Here is a 19,023-nt window from a genome sequence, read left to right as displayed (position 1 = left end):
GTGTTTCCGCAGTGCCTTCTCGCAGCCTCTGTGATGACACGCATCAGAGACGCTGACTTGGTGACCACGTATGATTGCTAGAGGTGTTAGAGGAAGGCAAATGTTAAATAAATCAGACAGCATAGGGTTCACTTGGAAGAACAGCATATTTTACATCCGCGTCCCTTAGATGTCTCATAAATGTGTCAAATTTAGCTAGCCTGTTCCAAACTGAAGCTTTGCTCTTCCCAACCGCCCCCTCCCCCGCAGCCTTCTCTGTCTCGGTTGATGGCAACTCCGTCCTTTCCTGACTGGGCTCTCTATCTCATACCCCACGTCCAAACCCCCAGCCGCTTCTAAAGCTGTTTTCCAACTTTACCTAGAATCTGACCACCTCTCGCCATTTCCACCACTGTCCTGAGACCCCATTATCTCCTGCCTTCCAACAGGCCTCCCTATGGGACCCTCATCTCCTTCTACAATTTCTTCTCAGCTCAGCGGTCAGAGTGATTCATTTCATGATTCTCATTTCACTGAGTCCATAATCCTCAGGGCCTCTGTTATTTCTCTGACCCCATCCATCACTCCCCTTTGTCCTCTGTGCGTACCAGTGTCCTTGCTGCTTCTCCTTAGAATGCTTTCTCCTTGGCTTCTACTTACAAGGCATTTACTATACACCTGATGCTGTCCAAAGGGTGGGACATATGTCAACTCACCTAACAGTCCCAGCAGGTGGGCACCGTTCTCACCCTCCCTTTTGGAAGATAAGGAATTGAAGTGTGAGGGGAGGAGCATGACGAGAGTCTGTGTTCTTAGTCATTAGCCTCTAGACCCTGTGTAAAAATAATGGCTTACAGCCACTAGCACTATTTTAAATCCCTGATCTTTCTGAGTTCTTTATCTTCTTCAGCTATGAGATGTTGGATTTGAGCTTGTATTTTAGACGTAAATTTGCAGGCATTTACTATGCAATTCAACAACATTTCCCCTCTTTTTGGTACTGAGCTATAGGTTAGTCATTATATTATTTTCATTTTGCTCAACAAACACTTTTTTTTCCTGGTTGGTGCATCATATTGGTTTAGTTCAGAGAACGTTATAGTCCCCTCCTCAGCGTACCTGGTTCTCTTCCTCTCTCATGTGTGCTTCCCCAACCAGTTCATTAATCAGCGGGGGGTTAATACACATGGAAGTACGGAAGTATAACAACTTCTAGAAACTATTCGTTCTATGTACATGTTCTATGAGTCACTGGAGAGGAGGAATACGAGCAGAGATCTGCTATTCACAGTTGGCTTAGAGAAAGAGGAACTTCCACTTTCCTGTAAGTGAGAGAGTGCCAGAACCCATGAATAAGGTGTTTATTGAAGACAGACTTTTTAGGATAAACGGAATGGGAGTGGGGATGGAGAGGAGAGCGAATTCAGAGAGAAGCATTGAAGAAACAAAAGTATGACAAGAAAGAGGTGAGCAGAACCTTAGGAGTGAAGATGAGTGCAAAACAGAAATTTAAGAAAATCTGCAAGTCTTTATATTATCAACCCCACAAATTAGCATCAATTTTTCACCAATCTTTCTTTCCCGCCTGTCAGAATAAACCTAATACCTATGAAAAAATTCTCAGTAATAATATCAGTGCTGTAGATTTTTATTAACTTTTCTCTTTTATAAACTTTAATGTAATTTCTTTTTCATCTTTGTTTTTATAATTACTGGAAGTCAAATCACATATTAACTAGTAAATATTAACACTTAATAACACACACTTACTGAGTTCTGTCTTATGCTAGGCACCTTGCCTTGTTGTTTATGCAGCTGGTCTCATTGAATCCTCATGGAAGCCTTAGAAATGGGACTATTATTCCCATTTTATGCAATAGGAATCTGAGACTCAGAGATGCTGAGCAATTAAACTGTAGGCTCCATGCAGACAATAGTTTCTGTCCTTTTTGTGTGCATATCTTATTTTTTAATAGCCCTGTCTCCAGCACCTGGAACAGTGCCTGGCACATAGGAGGTACTCAAGAAATATTTTCTAATGTGAAATGAGCATGCTCACACATCTGTAAATGCCAAACCAACAGGCTTGTCCAAAGTCTGTGTTCTTTTTTTTTTAAGATTTTATTTATTTATTTTTAGAGAGGGAAGGGAGGGAGAAAAAGAGAGAGAGAAAAACATCAATGTGCGGTTGCTGGGGGTCATGGCCTGCAACCCAGGTATGTGGCCTGACTGGGAATTGAACCTGCAACACTTTGGTTCGCAGCCTACGCTCAATCCACTGAGCTATGCCAGCCAGGCAGTCAAAGTCTGTGTTCTTAATCACCTGCTACAGTGCCTCTGGGACACTTGGCTCTTAAGTGTGGCTCTTTGAGAATGCTGAGGCACAAATTAAATGAGAAACCTGAAATAGGATGTTTTGTCCCACTTTTCCTATTGTGGGTACACCTTTTTATGTAGACTCCTGAATATCCTTTCTCCCCCCCCCCAATTAAAATACCATTGTTATTATTATTTATTGTAAAAATTTCACAAGCTCATTGAGAAATTTGAATGATACAAAAAAGCACACACATTCTAGACAAGGATTAGGGTGAGGCAAATGAGGCATTTGCCTTGCATGCAACATTTAAGGGGGAGGCAAAAACGCTGTAATCAAACATTTTAACTCACTATTTTAAAAAATAAGGTTTAATGCAAAAATCTGTAGTAAACAAAATACCCAAATGTTAAGGCTAGCTCTGTGGGCTGGGGCAACGTGTGGCGAGCGTGACACTCACTCTGAGTCATCTACGTGTGGTGAGACCCCATCCACATTTAAATGTTTGATATTTTATCTTTAATTGTTTCCTGCATTAATTTTGATTTTTTTAAGACTTGCATTAGCATGTTATTTATGTCACTAACTGAGTTTTGGGGGCATTTCCTTAAATTTTGCAGCTAAGCTGATTGCCTCACTCAACTAACCCGCATCCCAAACCTGATAAAAACGAAAGGAGAGATTGTTCCAATTCAGCGATGACCATTATTAATGTGTGGGGAACATTTCAAACACCTCCCTTATTTGCCATGTGTTTTTATCCACACTATTCCTGTCCTTTGCTTATAGAGTATAAGTATGGCGTCCTTATAGAGTAACTAATGCTACAGCATAGTTTTAAGGGGCCACACGGCAATCCATTTTATGTGTACACCATCACCTTTCCTACCAGTTTCGACACGATTTCTTCTTTAATTCTGTAGTTGTAGGACTTCCTCTCAGCTCTATTTCTGACAGTTCTGAATGATGGTCATTCTGTAGTTTAGTTGTAATTTTGATGTGGTTGTGTGAGGAGGAAAGCCAGGCTCACCTATGCTGCCATCTTGACCGGAAGTCCCTGCACTACTTTTAAAAGCAATAAAGCCTATTTGGGAGTAACCGGCAGTTGGATTTAGTGACTTTATGCCAGGTTTATAGAATGTTTTCCAATGTGTTTTATTTTCTTTGGACAGGACCAGGAGACAAAATGCCATCACCTTTTTTGTCAAAACCACTGGCTTCTAAAGGTAAGGAAGAAACCAGTCCCTGAGTTCTTGCTTCGTGCCTAGCACAGTTAGTCTCCAAAGTGGGCTGGGCCAGTAAGAAAAGGAGAGTGCTACACGGTGAACATCAGACATGGTCTCTCTACATAAAGAACTTATAAGCTACTTGCTCAGACAGTTCTTTTCTAGTCCTTAATTCTCAAAAGAAAAATCTTTAAATACTGTTGTATTTAGTGAAATTACCAGTCTTTCATGACATAAAATGATTAACTCAATTATTTGTTATGATAAATGACATGAATAACTACATTTTATGAAAATATGTCCTTTCCTTTACCACCCTCTGTCTTGTTATCCTCCCACTTCTTTGCAAGTTTTCAAGGAATTAGTATCGATCGGTATGTAGTAATAATTTTTTAAACATAAATGTGATGAAGATTTAAAAACTGGAGAGCCCCAAGAACTTGTTATAGGTAACAGGCACTGTATAGGAATTCTCTTTGAAAGAAATTTGGTCCTCTCTGTATTTAGAATTAAAACATTTGGCTGCAGCTGACAGAACGTATAAAAAGAACAGGGGCTTAAATGTGACAGAAGTTTATCTCTCTCTTAGATAAAAAAGTCTGCACATAAGCACTCCAGAGTCCATCCATATGGAGGCTCACATCAGGGGCCTGGGCTGCTTCTCACTTTTTCTGGCCTGTATTCTTGGTCCTAGGTGACTGCCTCTGTACCAGTGATCACACCCGTCCATACTCCTGCCAGCAAGAAGGAGAAAGGGGGAGGGGAGGGGCACGCCCCTTCCTTTTAGGACATTTTCTCAAAGTTGCACTCCCCACCTCTCCTGACAACCCCTCTCCCCAGGACTCAGTCATACGGCTAGATCCAGCTCCAAGGGAGGTCATTTTATGACCTCCCTTTAAAATAAAGATAAAATATAGTCTTTACTATGATAAGATAAAATATAGTCTTTGCTTTGGGTATGTGCCAAGCTAGAATTAAGGGCCCTATTCTTAGAGAACAGCTAGTCAACTTTTTACATCGTGGCTTGCATAAACTAATTTCTAAAGTTCTGTGGCACATTAAAAGACATCTTTTGCTGATCTAACAAAAAATAAGTATAATTTTGATTCATCGACACCAGATGGCTATTGTATTGGCTGTTATTTTTTCATTTAACAATCTGCAGGGAAAGAAGTCAGTGCCCCTGATTGAACAGTCAGGTGTTGCATGTTTTAAAAATTCTTGTGGCACACCGGTTGAAAATTGTTGCTATAGAAGAAGGGAAAGTGGGTACCGAGGGACCGCCAAATTATCTGAAAAGCATTTAAATAGGGTGTTGAGAAAATTTCCCAAAGTACTGGTATATTGGAATTGATCTTGCAAGAAGGACAGGCCAAGAGATTAAAAAAAAAAAAGAGGCGAACAACTCTGGAATCAAAGTTTATTAAGGGAACTTATGGACAGAAAAGAGTTTTGGGCATCAACAAGAAGGTGGATTTCCACACCCAAAAGGGGATGGGGGCTTGATCTATGCAGTCTCCAGGCACACAGGTGGTTTGTAGCCCAGTGATGTGTGCTTGTTAAGAGCTGTGCATTCCAAAGCATTAAACAACTTAATGGCCTACTTACCTATATAAGAACATTCCTTTCAGGTGACGTGGGCAAACTGTTGATACCTCAGAGCAACTTGCTTCTTAAGATGGCCTCGGTCACAGCAAGCACCAGAACCGATTTTGCCTAACAAAGGACCATGCTAACAATTTATTCTGCAGATAGGTGTGCTTCGGTGATTAAAGAAGCATATAAGAACAGTCAATCCAGCCTTGCTTAAAATAGCAGAAGACTGGGTTCAACCCTAATGTCCTTTGGTGTGGGACTGGTTATATAAAGTATGATACATCCAAGGAATGGGCCACTGGATAGCTGTTCTTTTTTTTGATGAAATAAATATGTAAATGCTGATGTAAAAAGAACTCCTAAATATATTACTAATTAAACAAAAGCAAGATTCAGAACAGTCAAATAGTATGCATTGAACAGTCTATTTTATTAAAGGATTTAGGGTTCTTTGTGAAAAGCTGTGAGAAATCTAAGGTTAGTGTGGCAAACATTCATGTACAAGTTTTATGTGGACAAATGTTCTGACATCTCCTGGATACATACCCAAGTGTGGAACGGTTAGATCATACAGCAGCTCTATGTCCAACTTGAGGAACTGCCAGACTGTTTTCCAAAGTGGCTGCGTGATTTTGCATGTCCACCAGCAGTGCGTGAGGGCTCAGTTCTTCCACATCCTCGCCCACACTTGTTATTATCTTTGACTTCTTTCAAGACTCTCTAGACTGAGGCTCTCTGTAAGGGTATTGTATGAATCTATTGTGGCAGAAATGGTGGTATAAGGGTAATAATGGTGAGTATATGTGTAGGGGTGGGAAGAATCAACACGTTAATATCTCAAGATATGATCCCACTAACCTATAATAAGCCCCTTTATCTAAATACTCACACACAAAAAATACAGACTCATCCCCTGTGAATCACCCAGCACTGTGCTCAGCGCCATGGGAAACAGACAGGGGAGCCGCAGCCCCTGCCCCTGGATGCTGGCCCCACATCCTGCTGGGGAGGCAAAGCTGACTGCACCCTCCTCTGTGAAGACCTACTGATCCCCCTCACTCTCCTCTGGCTGGTGGGAGCCTGGCCACCTGGTCAATAGAGAAGGGGTGATACAAGTTTTCCTTTTCTTTTTCTTAACAGATAAACAAAAGGATGAGTCCACCAAAAAGCAGGGGCCATATAAGATCTTTTTCAAAGATCTCTTTCTTTTCAAAGACACTGAAATGGCAGAAAAGAAAAAGGTATGGTTTTATTAAAATCCCAATCTCAATCAATGTTAGAAACATGTCCTCTTATCAGTCACTTTTACAAAATTTGCTGGGGTAAGGCACGGAGTCAGATGTCGACGTATGGGCTATGCACTGTGCTGGGGCATGGTATGCACACACACACACACACACACACACACACACACACAGCAGAACAGTACCCAGCCTGTGGTAGGGACCTAACGATCGCCCCCTACTGGAGGAAGACAGACACACACTACAATCCACTATGACAAGTACACATATAACCTTACTTCATTGATTTTAATAGCCACATCTTTTCATACTGTCTCACTCCTGAAACTGAGATCCAGCTATAGAGACGGGGTGGAATACACAACTGGAAGTGCATGAAATAACAGTACATCTTACATTCCATGACATCTTGTTGTAAGACAATGTTATTTTTGGTATATTAGAAATTCTTTCAAATTTTCTCACTTGGGCAGGAAAAACTCTTGAGCCACAACAAGAAAATCCACCAAAAGTCTACCTTTTCATCACGAATGAAGAGTCGTTCACACCTGAGCCAGATAGCAATCCGCACTGACACCGCTGCTGGCTCGTTTGAGAAATTCATGCTGGACCCTGCTCTTATTCTCAGGTTACAAGAAGGTGAGTCTAAATGGCTGTTTGTTTAAACACACTGTTTGAATACTTACTATTGATATTGGTGGCTATTCTGGAGATGAGAAACACAAAGTGTGCTGTCTCATAATATGGTTGGGGGGTCTTTGTAGATGGGGGGCGTTGAGAGTCGGAAGAAAATCTGTTTTAAATAGGAAAACATAATGTGCCAAGAAACAGGCTGTCCCTCATTTTCGTGGCTCTGAGGAAGGCAGCCACTGCCTAAATGCCACAGCATTGACGTTAATGGCTCTGGCCATTTAAGTTCCGTTCTCCATCTAGAAGTGAATCTAGAACTGAATTTAAAAGAAGTCTTTCTAAAGAGAAGTCTTGCTTGTCTGGGCCATACAATTCACATACTGAGAATCAGGAAGCTAATAAAATGAAATAGTTTGCCTGTGGTTGCAAAAACAACCTGTTTCAGTGACCTATGCAGGCAACATGCTAAAATACTACAAACTATTAACTACCGCTCCGTGAAAGAGGGAGGCCTGGGAATCAAAACATCATGGCCATTTCCTACTTGTCAGATTGAGAAGTGCCCGCAAACCAGATAGGAAGCAGCTGGAAGCTAGCAAGGTTAAAGAGATTAATACCAGGATGATGGATTGATTAAGACAGTCTCCAAAATGAGTTTTATTCAAACCTTTAAATTAAAAACTAAAATGGGAGAAAGGGAGGAAGGGAGGGAGGGAGGAAGACCGAGTGTCCAGGATTTGCTGTGGTACCTCAATAAAACACATTTCTCTGGCTCTTGAAGTCCAGGCGCTTTCTCAAATATTGAAAACATTTTTTCCCCACAGAAAACCACTTAGGAAGGAGCTTGGGATTCAGTAATGACTGTAGAAAAGGAAGCCTTGTTGACTCGTTTAGAAGGTCTTGGCGGTGCACAGCCTGCACTCCCGCAGGCAAAAGCGGCGGGTGATAGACGACGCAGTGACACCCGTGACTGGACCCCAGATAGGGAGGGTCTAGGTCCAGTCTTGTGTCTCCTGTCTAAGGCTCACCTCTGTCACACGGCGAATCCTGAGTCACCAAGTGCATTTTAAATCACACGTGGCATGTTTTAGAAAGAGTTGTGCACAAAGTGGCTAACTTCTAAAACCCTTGCTGCTCGGGCAGTCTGACGTAGGGAGGAGGCACGACACCGCAGCTGACCCCATTCGACACCACTGGTGGTTAAGAGAGGGGAAAAGGGTGTCGGGCAGACTCCTGAAAAGGGAACGGTAAAATTGTCCAGCATTATCCAAGGTAACCTGGGCTCTGTCCGCAAAGGCAATCAGGTCGTCAGTTTCTGCTGATGACACAGATATTTGGGCATCTTCATTTAAAATAATAAAGTCCCCTCTGACCCTTTCCAACTGAGAACTGATTTGCACAAAACCCTTATTCCCCAGCCTTGCACTTCCTGCCTGAATTCAGATTACCGACAAACCTACATGATAGTCCCATGAGCAAGCGACCCCTACTTTGGGAGCCTAGGGTATCTTGTTTCTGTGTAGGCAGCAGTGGCAAACTACTATATCACCATCCCAAAAATTACACGGGCAACTGCCATAGACGGACCCACTGGGAATGTGACAGAAGCACGCTTCCACCTTCCTGCGCCCAGCAGCTTGACTTAAAGGGCAGCACCTCTGGGTCACATCCCTGGGAGTGGTGGGGGTCTCGGGCGCCCAGGAACTGTAGTGCTTTGTGTGGGGCTTTGCCACACATGGTCTCTGGGTCAAAGCAGCTGCCAGAGCTGCCTGAGAGCTGGCAAGGCACTACAGCCAGTCTATGTGGAGCTGAAAAATCACATCCATTCAGCCAGACAGTAGCATCTTAAAGTAGCCTGGAATGGTGCACATGGCCATAATATTTAAAATAACCCTATAAAATAGGATTATTTTTGGATATTGAAATATATTTTCAGTTCATCTGACCCATCATAATTGTCCAAATGAAAGCCATGGAAAGGCCTTTCATTTTTTTTTCTATTAAAAATGTTTAAATAAATTGAACCTGAATCTAATCAAGTAAACACGGGAGTTTGAGAACCATGCTCAACACAACCATCCTGGCCAGCATGTCTCGGTTGGTTGGAGTGTTGTCCTGCAAACCAGAAGGCCGTGGGTGCCGTTCCTGGTCAGGGCACGCGCATAGGTTGCCGGTTCCAGTTGATGTTTTTCTCCCTCTCTCTCCCTCCCTCGCCCTGTCTCTAAAACCAATTAAAAATTTAAGAAAATAACCCCACAAGAATGCAATCTGCCAGATCTATTCTGTGTGAAATTCTACAGGAACATTGACCTGGTTTCTCAAACAGATAAAAGGCGTGGAAGAAAGGGCAGTGTGTGGAGAGAGGGAGGCGGCTGTTGTAGATTTTAAAAATGGACTTTAAGAGTCATACCAGCCAAATTGATTTTTATTGAAATTCAATTGTTTTTTAATTCTAAATAGGTTTTTTTGAGACAGCAGGAAAAAATTAAACCCAGACTTGGTATACAATACTAAGAAATTGTTAATTTTGTTTGGGATGATAGTGGTATTATGGTTATGTTTACATTTTTTGTTATATGTTAGAGTTACATACTGAAGTATTTATGAGTGAAATAATATCTTGGATTTGCTTTAAAATATCACAATGAGGAGAAGAATGAAAGGTGGCAACTGACGAAGCAAGACTGGTAAAATGTTGACAACTTGGAAGTTGTGATACGTGCGTGGTGGTTCCTTAGAGGACTGCTTATATGAATGTTGATGATTTCTATAACAAAAAGTCTTTTTAAAGTATTTTTTAAAAAACTGTGCTAACTCAGCATTTGTTACTTTCATGCATGTTATTTTATTTAATCTTCAACAAACTGCTGTTACTGGGTTTTGCCTCCTCCTCTCTTTTTACCTGGGGAACATGGCTCAGTGAAGTTGAGTTTCCTACCGGAAGTCATCAGCGGACACAGAATTTAAACCAGTGCATGTGTGACTCCTGAGCCACTTGTCTGTCATCCACCCTCGGCACTATTCGTCAACGATTATGATAATTATTATTATTGAAAAATTAAGTGATTATTCCAATTGTATTTTTGAAATAACAACAGCTAGCAATCATTAAGAAATTACTACATGTTCTATAATACATTGCCTCGCTTCGTTTTCGCAACACCACCGTAAGGTGGACAGTAATGATAGCATATCTACTCGGTAAATTATGCCATGGTAATAAACCAGTCCCGAACCTCAGCAGCTTGCAGCAGAGCTTTATTTCTCACTCACTCTTCAACTTCGGTGCTTTTCACTGAGGCCTGGACTGAAGCAGCAGACCCTGCCTGGATGGTGCTGTAGTTAGGGCAAGAGGGAGAGAGGGAGACATGTCTTCTTGGGAGCAACATAGGTCACATCCCATGGGGCCACGTCAAGCTAATGGGCAAGCCCGGCATCAATGGAGCAGGGGCAGGGGTGGGGGGATGGAGATGATCTCACAGAGAGGGGCAGCAAATATTTTTGAAGCATGATGTAATCCACCACAGTTAGCATCCTATTCGACAGAGGCTTGAAGAGGGAAAGTCATTGACTCACCATCCCACAGCTGCTAAAAGGTGGAGGCAGAGCACAATCCCAGGGAGACTGTGGGCTTCCTCCTGCAGCCCAGGCTCACTGGCTATTTGGGAAATACTATTTTCTCTCTATTTCTAAGTACATTACTAGTAAAAGATTTTACTTGATATCACACATTCTGCTAGTTTTTCACGAGGCAAACATTATTGAAATACAGCCTACATGTTGTATAATCTTTCCAGAACAAAGAAACCTTGTTAGGAAACTTTGGTATTTTCTATTGCCAAACGGTAAGCTGGTTGTCATCTTTTCCTTTCCTGCCATAAATTGGTTTGTGATCTCCAAACACACTTTACCCATAGGCTCCAGTTTTATGTCCAGAATGGCCAAAGGGTTAAGATTTAAAACAGCTAAGTTGTATTTAGCACAGGCTTCGGCGTCCTCCGCCCCTCCTTCTACCTGTTGGCTGTGCAATCTTGGACAAGCATCTTGACGTCTCTGAGCCTCAAGACCTCACGTACAGGACAGGGATAGTAACAAGTACCTCACTGGGATTACTGTTAGGATGAAGTAAAATGGTGTTTTGAAGTCTCTAATAAAATTCCTGGAATATTATGGACACAAATAAGTGGTAGTTACTCTAATTAAATTAGTTTTTTAAGTCTAGGGACATACTGAATGCAATCATTTAATTACATAGCTTTTATTTTATGCATCTTAGAGGGATAATGAACTAAACCTAAATCAATTTCAATTTTCTTTAAAGGTGCAGATGCAAAAAGGAATATCCATGAATTTATTAATGACCAGAGACACAGGTTTCTGCTCGAGGTAGTAAAAATGATTTGTCTCCCAAATATAAGACTTCTTGCGTAGCCCTGCCAAAGTTTCACCGGGACACTCTATTTTTCCATTACATGCCCAGATCTATTGCCTCTCCGGTCCGCTTCTTCTAAACCCACTTCAGCCAGGCTTTGGCGCTCATCATTCCACCAAAACCACTTTTGCCGAATCAGAATGGTCACTTCGCAGGCTTCCTCTCACTGGTCTTTGGGCAGCACCGGGTCCATTGGGTCACTTCCTCTTTCTGGAAACACTTTCCTCAGCTGGTTTTTGGGACCCACTCTCTCTCTTGGTTCTTCAACGCCACTGGCTGCTCCCTCCTTCACAGTTTTCCCTTCCTGTCCCTTTTCTCCTTGCTCTCTGGATGCTGGAACATCCCAGGGCCTGCTCCTCACCTGTGGTCCACCGTGCCCCCCCAGGCCACGGCTTTCACTTCCGCTCCCATATTAACAACTTCCAGATTTACTTCTGCAGCCTGACCCTCTCCCTTGAACTCCAGACTCACAAATGCAACTGCAGTTCTTCATGTCTCCACTCAGACGCTCACTAGGCATTCCTAGGACTTGGCCCCCGCTACACTCTTCCCGAGCCCCGCAAACCTCCACCTCATGCAGCCCCCCTGTCTCAGTAAACAGCAAGTCCATTTTCCCAGTCATTTAGGCCAAAAATATCAGAGTTATCCTCCACTCCACCTCCTTACCTCACCACCCGTATCCAAATACACTTTCAAATATTTTGTCCAAATATATCCATAATTGCACTGCTTTTCGTGACTGCCACAGCTGCCACCCTAAGTCTGTGTCACCAATATCTCTTGCATATATTCTCCACTCAGCACTAGGAGTCTATTCCCACCCATGCCCCCTTCTGCTGAAGAGCATTCATCGGTGACTTACCTGGTGCCCAGTGTGCGTGCACTCTCTCTCTTTCTCTCTCTCTCTCGCTCTCTCCCTCTTCCTCTCCCTCCCTCTCCCTCTCCCTCTCTCTCTCTCTCTCTCTCTCTCTGACATTCCTACCACTCTTCACTTTGCTCCACCTGCTCCAGACTCACGGGCCTCCCTGCTGTTCCTAGGACACATTGACGGTGTCGTTGCCCCGGAGCCTGTGCGCAGACGCTCTCCCTTCTTGGAGGAACATTTCTTCCTTAGATCTGCTCCCCACTTCCTTCCAGCCAGTCTCTGTTTCAGTTTCAGCACACCAGGGAGGCTTTCCTTGCCCGCACATAATGGCGACTCTGGCCCTTACCCACTGGACTCCTCATCCTCCCTATTAGACTCCCCATCTACCAGCATGTGTACCCCACGAAAGCGATTTTGCTTATTTTGTTCTTTGCTCTAGTAACACCACTTAAAACAGTCCTGGCACTCAGTAGTCACTCAACACATTCTTGGTGAATGGAGTGATAAATGAAATATGGTTTTTGTTATTAACTTGGAATATCTAGTTATTGGCTGTGTTTCTTTAAAATGATTTCATTTACATAGTTTTAGTTAATGCATATTATAATGCTTACATTATAGTCTATAGTTAGTGTTTATTTGTAGTCTATTTTCCATGCACAGCATTAAAAACCCTAGTGGATTCTTGTATTCTGTACTAAAAAAATACAAGCTGATGTCAAAGTTGGATGTGGGGCTCTCTGAGGCTGAGTGCCGCCTCCCTGGGCTGGCCTGGAGGAACGCATCCCTGGCCCCGCAGCTCTGGAGCCTGCCTCTCCCTTGGTGCTTCCCGGGGCAGGGCCTGCGAAGCTGCCCACAGCCCAGCTTTCCGATGCACAGGAAGCACTAGAGGGACGCTGAGGGTAATACAGATGGGCCTGCCCTTGGAGCAATACGTAGCTAATTTTGATTTGTGGGGCCCAGGCGTTTTGGAACAATATCGAACCCCTTCATGAAAGTAAGAGAGGAATTAGCCTCCCTTCTCATTATCTCCCAAATAAAATTCCTCCATGAAGTAAAGGCCAAAGCCCCAAGATTTGGGCGTACCATTTTTTTTCTGATATAAATGACCACTTACAATGCAGGCTATTTCCCCCTTTATTGCGAGACTGTTGAGGTGTGCTAGCCGCGTGGGGTAATGTTCTCGACGCCCTTCTGTTTTCGATGTTCCCAGTACACTCTGTCCACCAAGAGGAGCGCAATCACAAAGTTTGAGAGGTGCATGGAGACGGAGGAGCAACAGATCCTAAAAGCAGAGACAAAGCTCCAGGACGACGCGATCGCCTTTGAGGAGTTCCTGCGGGAGAACGACCAGCGATCTGTGGAAGCCCTTAAAGTGTTCGTTCTTTCCCCGCCAGCCACGCCGCTTTCCACCCCCCCACCCCCGCTTCCTTCTTTCGGGTTCCTCAGAACACAACACAACACCACACCACACCACAAGACACCACACTAACGAATCTCTGCTCCTCCTCAGTGCAGCCCAAGAGACCGTGAACAAGCTCCACATGACGGCGGAGCTGAAGAAAGCGAGCCTGGAGGTGCAGGCAGTGAAAAGGTGAGGCCAGGGCACCATGCTCGCCTCGCCGTGCGTCCACGCCCCACTCAGGCCTGTGTGTGCTCAGCAGGACCTCAGTGGGAAGAATCCTTACCTGCTGACGATTTCATAGGTACGGCCACATTTTTTAAATAAGCGCTCTGCTGGCCAGGGACCGTCTCCGACTGGGCGTCAGGACGGCACAGTGGTCCCGGGCTGAAAAGCTTCTCCAACTTGTCAATACCGAAACCAGGAAATGTAGTTGCAAAGAAGAAAACCGATGCTAGGAGTAAACAAATCATCTTCTACGTGTCCTTTTCCTTTCATTCTACGGCACATTTCTTCCCACATTTTAACATCTCTGCAGTGGGGATTCCTAAAAGGAATTTTAGGAATTTTAATTTAAAAAAAATTATCTTGCAACTATAATTGGCAGTATTTTTATATTTATCCTTATACTTAGATGAACCTAGCATTGATATTAAAAATGGGTCTATAATATTGAAAATAAAGGAACAGGAGTTTGAAATAAAATTTGTGTACCATCTGCCACTTTTTCCCCCCAAACCTGGACATTTTCTTCTACAGTCAAATGTACCTCACCTGATCTCATTTTAAATACCTGAAGAAGCTTCCTTTTGTCATCATCCTTGGACAGCAATTTTATGATCCAGGAGACTCTAGTCTTGGTTTCAAAGCATGCTCAGTATTGTTTTTTTCTTTTTGAGGACTTGATGTTTAGTTTTGCTCTAAAACCAAGCCCTAGACTTAGACTTAACACCCTTGACTTTTCTGGGGAGGGGGACAGGAGGTTGTCTAAAATGCAGCAAATGAATTGGAGGGCAGTTTCTTTGAAACCAACTGTTATGAACAAAATGTATGTTTCAAACACAGTCTGGCTCCAGCAGCCTCTTCCATGGTAGGAGCCCGGCTGTAGGCACTCAGAGATGGAGAATTCCCTTCCCTCCTTCATGCCACAAAGTAAGGAGAAGCTCCCATCTCCCTACAAAACTAGAGCAGCAGCCGCTGCGTTTGAACCCAGGGCTGCATTCCTGCACAGGGGCCACCCAGGGCCCGCCCTGGTCCTCCACCGCAGGGAGGGCTGGGAGTCCATGCACAAAGGGAAAGGGGGCTGGTTCTGAAGCCTTTGCTTGGAAGCTGCACAATTCTAGCCGTTTTAACCCTGCTCGTAGTAGCACACCTTGGAGGCTTTCCATCTGAAAACGAAAGTGGTGGTACAATGAGGGCCTCCCGACATCTTGCAACTGGTGATCTGTGAGATTCTTTAGATAGTTTAAACATCCAGGTTTGACCCTCGAATATCACTTACACACCAGGGCTTCGGGAAGGCTCTGACTGGAAGCAGTACTGACGGGGAGATACTGATATAGGCGAGATATTGATAAGGGTGCTGAACAGTGAGTGTTTAAAGAAGGCTCTGAAGGAAGAGGGTGGAGCCTGCTCTCCTGAGGGCCTTCCTTGCTATTGTGAACAGTCCCTTTGGGTCCACTTTGAAACACAGTTACGGGGAAGCCAGGTGAGGCTGGGGAAAGGCTTTCAGTCCAGGCCTCAGTGCTGTGCTGGCTCCCCCATCTGTCAGACAGGTGGCTTTGCAAGTCACACAGGTCTTCCTCCAAAAGATAGGAATGATGATGCCTATTTTAAATTTTTTAATTTAACATACAGTTTTAAAGATGTTATTTATTTATTTATAGAGAGAGGGGAAGGGAGGGAAAAAGATAGGAAGAGAAATGTCGATCCGTTGCCTCTTGCAGGTCTACTGGGGACCCAGTCTGTAACCCAGGAATATGCCCTGACTGGGAACCAAACTAGCGGCCTTTCGGTTTGCCGGCCAGCACTCAGCCCACTGAGCCACACCAGCCAGGGCGATAATGCATATTTTAAAGCGCTGTACTGAAGATGAAACTACATCTGTAGTGTGTCCTGCATATTTCCCAGTACATAGTGGGTGCTGTTGAATGTTAAGTTTCTTTTCTTATCATACAAGTCCCGAGTCCCTTCTAATTTCCCCCTGTGTCTCACCCTTAATGCAACATTTCCCTCCGAAATAAATACGTAGAGTCAAACTATCCCCAGTCTGCCCTAGTCGCGCATATCCGAGGGCATGTTTATTCCAATAGATTTCCTAGAGGTTATTTCTTTTCATCTCATATCTTACTGCTGCCTGTATCTTTATGGCCACACTTGGAATTTTTGTTAAGTACGTACCTAATCAAAAGAATGAATTTTGTAAAACTTTTTTGTAAAAAAAAGGACATGTTTTCACACAGATGTGTCTAATTGTATCTTCGTTTCCTTTGTGTAGTGAAATATCAAAAGCAGAATTCCTTCTCAAAGAGTACATGAAATATGGACTTTTTCTGCTGAAATTGTCTCCGAAACAATGGCAGATCCAGCAAGCACTGAAAAGGGTGCAGGTGTCAAAGAGTAAAGAATATTCGGAGGGCACTCTTCCCAAAATATTAACAAGTGAGTCATGTCCTTAATGTCAGTAAGTATCCCTGGGTCTAAAATGTCCAACTTCAATGTTCGTTTGCTACTTATTAAGTAGTTAAGATTTCAAGCACAACCTGAAGAAGAATTCTTACTGCCTCTGATATTATATATTATTAATTTGGAAACTCAGGTTAATGACAGACATAAAGCAATACAAATATATACATGGAGGCATAGAAACTATATTATTTACAGATGATCTGATAGGATACCTAGAACCTCCCATGCATAAAAACCTGAAAAAGAATTTGAGCAAATGAACACAAGGCCAATTATATTTATTAGCCTAATGTATTAACGTAAACAAACTAACTTTATTAATTAACAGACATACTAGGAAATTAACTCCAAGAAAGCAACAATAAACTTAATTGTGTGACCTGAAGACCTGACAAACAGAGAAATAGGTCATGTTTTTAGATAGAAAGATTGAATTGCAAAGCTACCAATTTTTCTGAAAATTGCTGTGTAAGTTTTATGGAATGATAACAAAACTGAGACCAAAAATTTGTCAGGGACTTGGGTGTTGGGTTGGGGAGAACTGCACTCAATGATTCTGAGGTTCACCCAGAAAGCTAAGTCCTTTGGAAGGCAGGAGGTAATGGAGGGGGAGCTGTTACTGACCCTGTCACCGGACAGAGGTTCGACTGCCGGCTGCAGCAAAAGCCACACTTGTGACACGGGTGCTGGTGAGAAGGAGAGAGGCTTATTCAGGTGCTGGTCACGTGAGAGGATGGAGGGCCCTGGTCCCAAAGCCCAGCTGAACACCTCGGTGCGGGCAGAGGTTTTTATGAGGCGGGAGAGGGACTCGGAACAGGGAGATCCAGGGCCCAGGGGCTGTGGGCCTGCAGGCAGTGCCCTTGCTGGTCCGAACGTGGGTTTTTCGTGGGTTTTCAGTGCCCTTGAGCTGGCCGTCGGGTGTTTTCCCAGCTGCGTTCCTGGGTCTGAGCCGTTGGTGCTGGGCGGGGGCCTCGGGGTGAGGCTGCTCCTCTGGTTCACACAGGAACTGAAGCTGCTGAGCTGTGAGGCACACTAAGAAAACCCCCTTTTAATGTGCAAGTTCTAGTTTTGAGAGAAAAATCAGGTTAGAGTAACAAGCTGGGTTTAACATTTACTAAGATTCATATGGGTAGCTTTACATAAGTACAGCGTATTCATTCCCTGTTACGGCCCTGTAGGATATACAACATATTATCGCAGAGTCTCAGAAATTAAAAGAGTGTGGTAGTGGTGTTTGGAAGTCAGCTCAATGAAGGCAAATAGATCCTATTATATATAAGAATTTAATAAACGATCAAAGTGGGGTCATCAGGGAAGACTTCCACTTCTAGTAACTTTGGGATAATGAGAATCAGACACCTCCCTGCCTAAAAACATACAAAATGAAAAACATACGAAGCAACAGTTTTCAGACACTGGACATCAGGAGTGACGCACGGTAATCCCTGAGAGAAAGGAAACAATGAGATGAGCTCTACGATGGCCTCTGGGTGCTGCCTGGGGAGTTTCCGGGGTGCGTTGAGGGAGAGGGAGCCCAGGTGGGCCCAGCAGTCCCCATGCATTGAAAAGACAGAGCGGACCCAGGGCGGGCACAGTGGCTGGAGTGCCCGGAGCAGAGCACTGGAGAGGAGAGAGCCACTCAGAGAGCTCCGAAGACCTGCAAATGCTTCAGCTGAGAGCTGATTCTGAGACTCTGGGGTAAGAACATTCACATCACAGAAGTCAGTCAGCTACCAACCAGGGAGAATTTTCTCCCAGAGAGCTGGCCGTTAAACATGTACTGGCACACCGCAGACGGCGGCCCTGCCCAGCTCCCCTGCGCTTTCACTGCCGAGTGGGATTAACTTGGATCAGTGTGTATGAAATATTGAGGGAGCACAGCGATGATGTCTGACAAAAGAAAAGACAAGTGGAAAGGAAAAGTGAGAGGTATTTGCACCTAACAGCTTAAGATGCAGTGCTCCCAGCCTTGCCTTCTAACTGGAAGACACTCAGAAAGTAATGGGCTGCTCAGTCCAGAGCAGGGAATGGCTTGCACCGGGGTTTTAGAGGTTAGGACAGACTGATGTGGGAAACAGAGACTTCCTCGTGCCCTGCGGGTTAGCCCTCGCCCAAGGGCCTGCTCCAGAGACCGGCCCTTGCCTTCTGCCTCATACATGTGCTGGTTGTGATGTCCCCACCGTATATTTCTGTCCCTGGAAGCTTTTACCATCACTCTGTCTTCCCTCAGACAAAGCTATCCTCAGAAATGTTTCTCCCCTCCCTTTATTTTCTATTTCTAGAGTTAAGTGCAAGGAAGGGAGAGAGCAGTGCTGAGGACGTCACAAAGATATCGTTTTCAGATTACTATTCTCCGGGCACAGGTAGCCAAGGTAACACGAGAGTTTGGAACTTCACTCACAAAAGTAAGACCCGAGCAGGTGCCCTTCTCAAAGGAGAGATCCAGGACCTGTAAGCTGACAGGGGGAAGGGGGTGGCGTCAGTAAGGCCTGCTGTGGTTCCAACACGGAGTAGCAGGAAGAGTGGTTGGAAGTCGTGACAGCGGGGGTGCGAGGAAAGACGACCTGGGGGCGCCTGGGGGTGAAACGCCGGAGGCCAGTTTTGCCCACAGCTCAGTGTCAGATCAGGAGGAGGCACAGACACG

At 44.2% G+C, this 19,023-nt stretch overlaps 1 protein-coding gene across 1 annotated transcript in view; it reads left to right on the top strand.

The window, feature by feature from the left end:
- The window catches only part of CCDC38 (coiled-coil domain containing 38), a 38,229-nt gene that overhangs the window by 2,517 nt on the left and 16,689 nt on the right, over nucleotides 1-19,023 (top strand). Inside the window, exons 2-9 of the mRNA XM_036016981.1 lie at nucleotides 3,469-3,522; nucleotides 6,259-6,359; nucleotides 6,836-7,001; nucleotides 11,314-11,378; nucleotides 13,503-13,666; nucleotides 13,803-13,883; nucleotides 16,189-16,352; nucleotides 18,662-18,830. Of these exons, the coding sequence (XP_035872874.1) occupies nucleotides 3,483-3,522; nucleotides 6,259-6,359; nucleotides 6,836-7,001; nucleotides 11,314-11,378; nucleotides 13,503-13,666; nucleotides 13,803-13,883; nucleotides 16,189-16,352; nucleotides 18,662-18,830 (950 nt within the window). The 5' untranslated portion in view covers nucleotides 3,469-3,482. The remainder of the gene's footprint in view (nucleotides 1-3,468; nucleotides 3,523-6,258; nucleotides 6,360-6,835; nucleotides 7,002-11,313; nucleotides 11,379-13,502; nucleotides 13,667-13,802; nucleotides 13,884-16,188; nucleotides 16,353-18,661; nucleotides 18,831-19,023) is intronic.

The sequence above is a fragment of the Phyllostomus discolor genome, chromosome 2 (genome assembly GCF_004126475.2).
Source record: "Phyllostomus discolor isolate MPI-MPIP mPhyDis1 chromosome 2, mPhyDis1.pri.v3, whole genome shotgun sequence".
Taxonomy (NCBI): domain Eukaryota; kingdom Metazoa; phylum Chordata; class Mammalia; order Chiroptera; family Phyllostomidae; genus Phyllostomus; species Phyllostomus discolor.
Note: the sequence above shows the minus strand (reverse complement) of the source record. Positions and strands in the feature narration are given on the sequence as shown.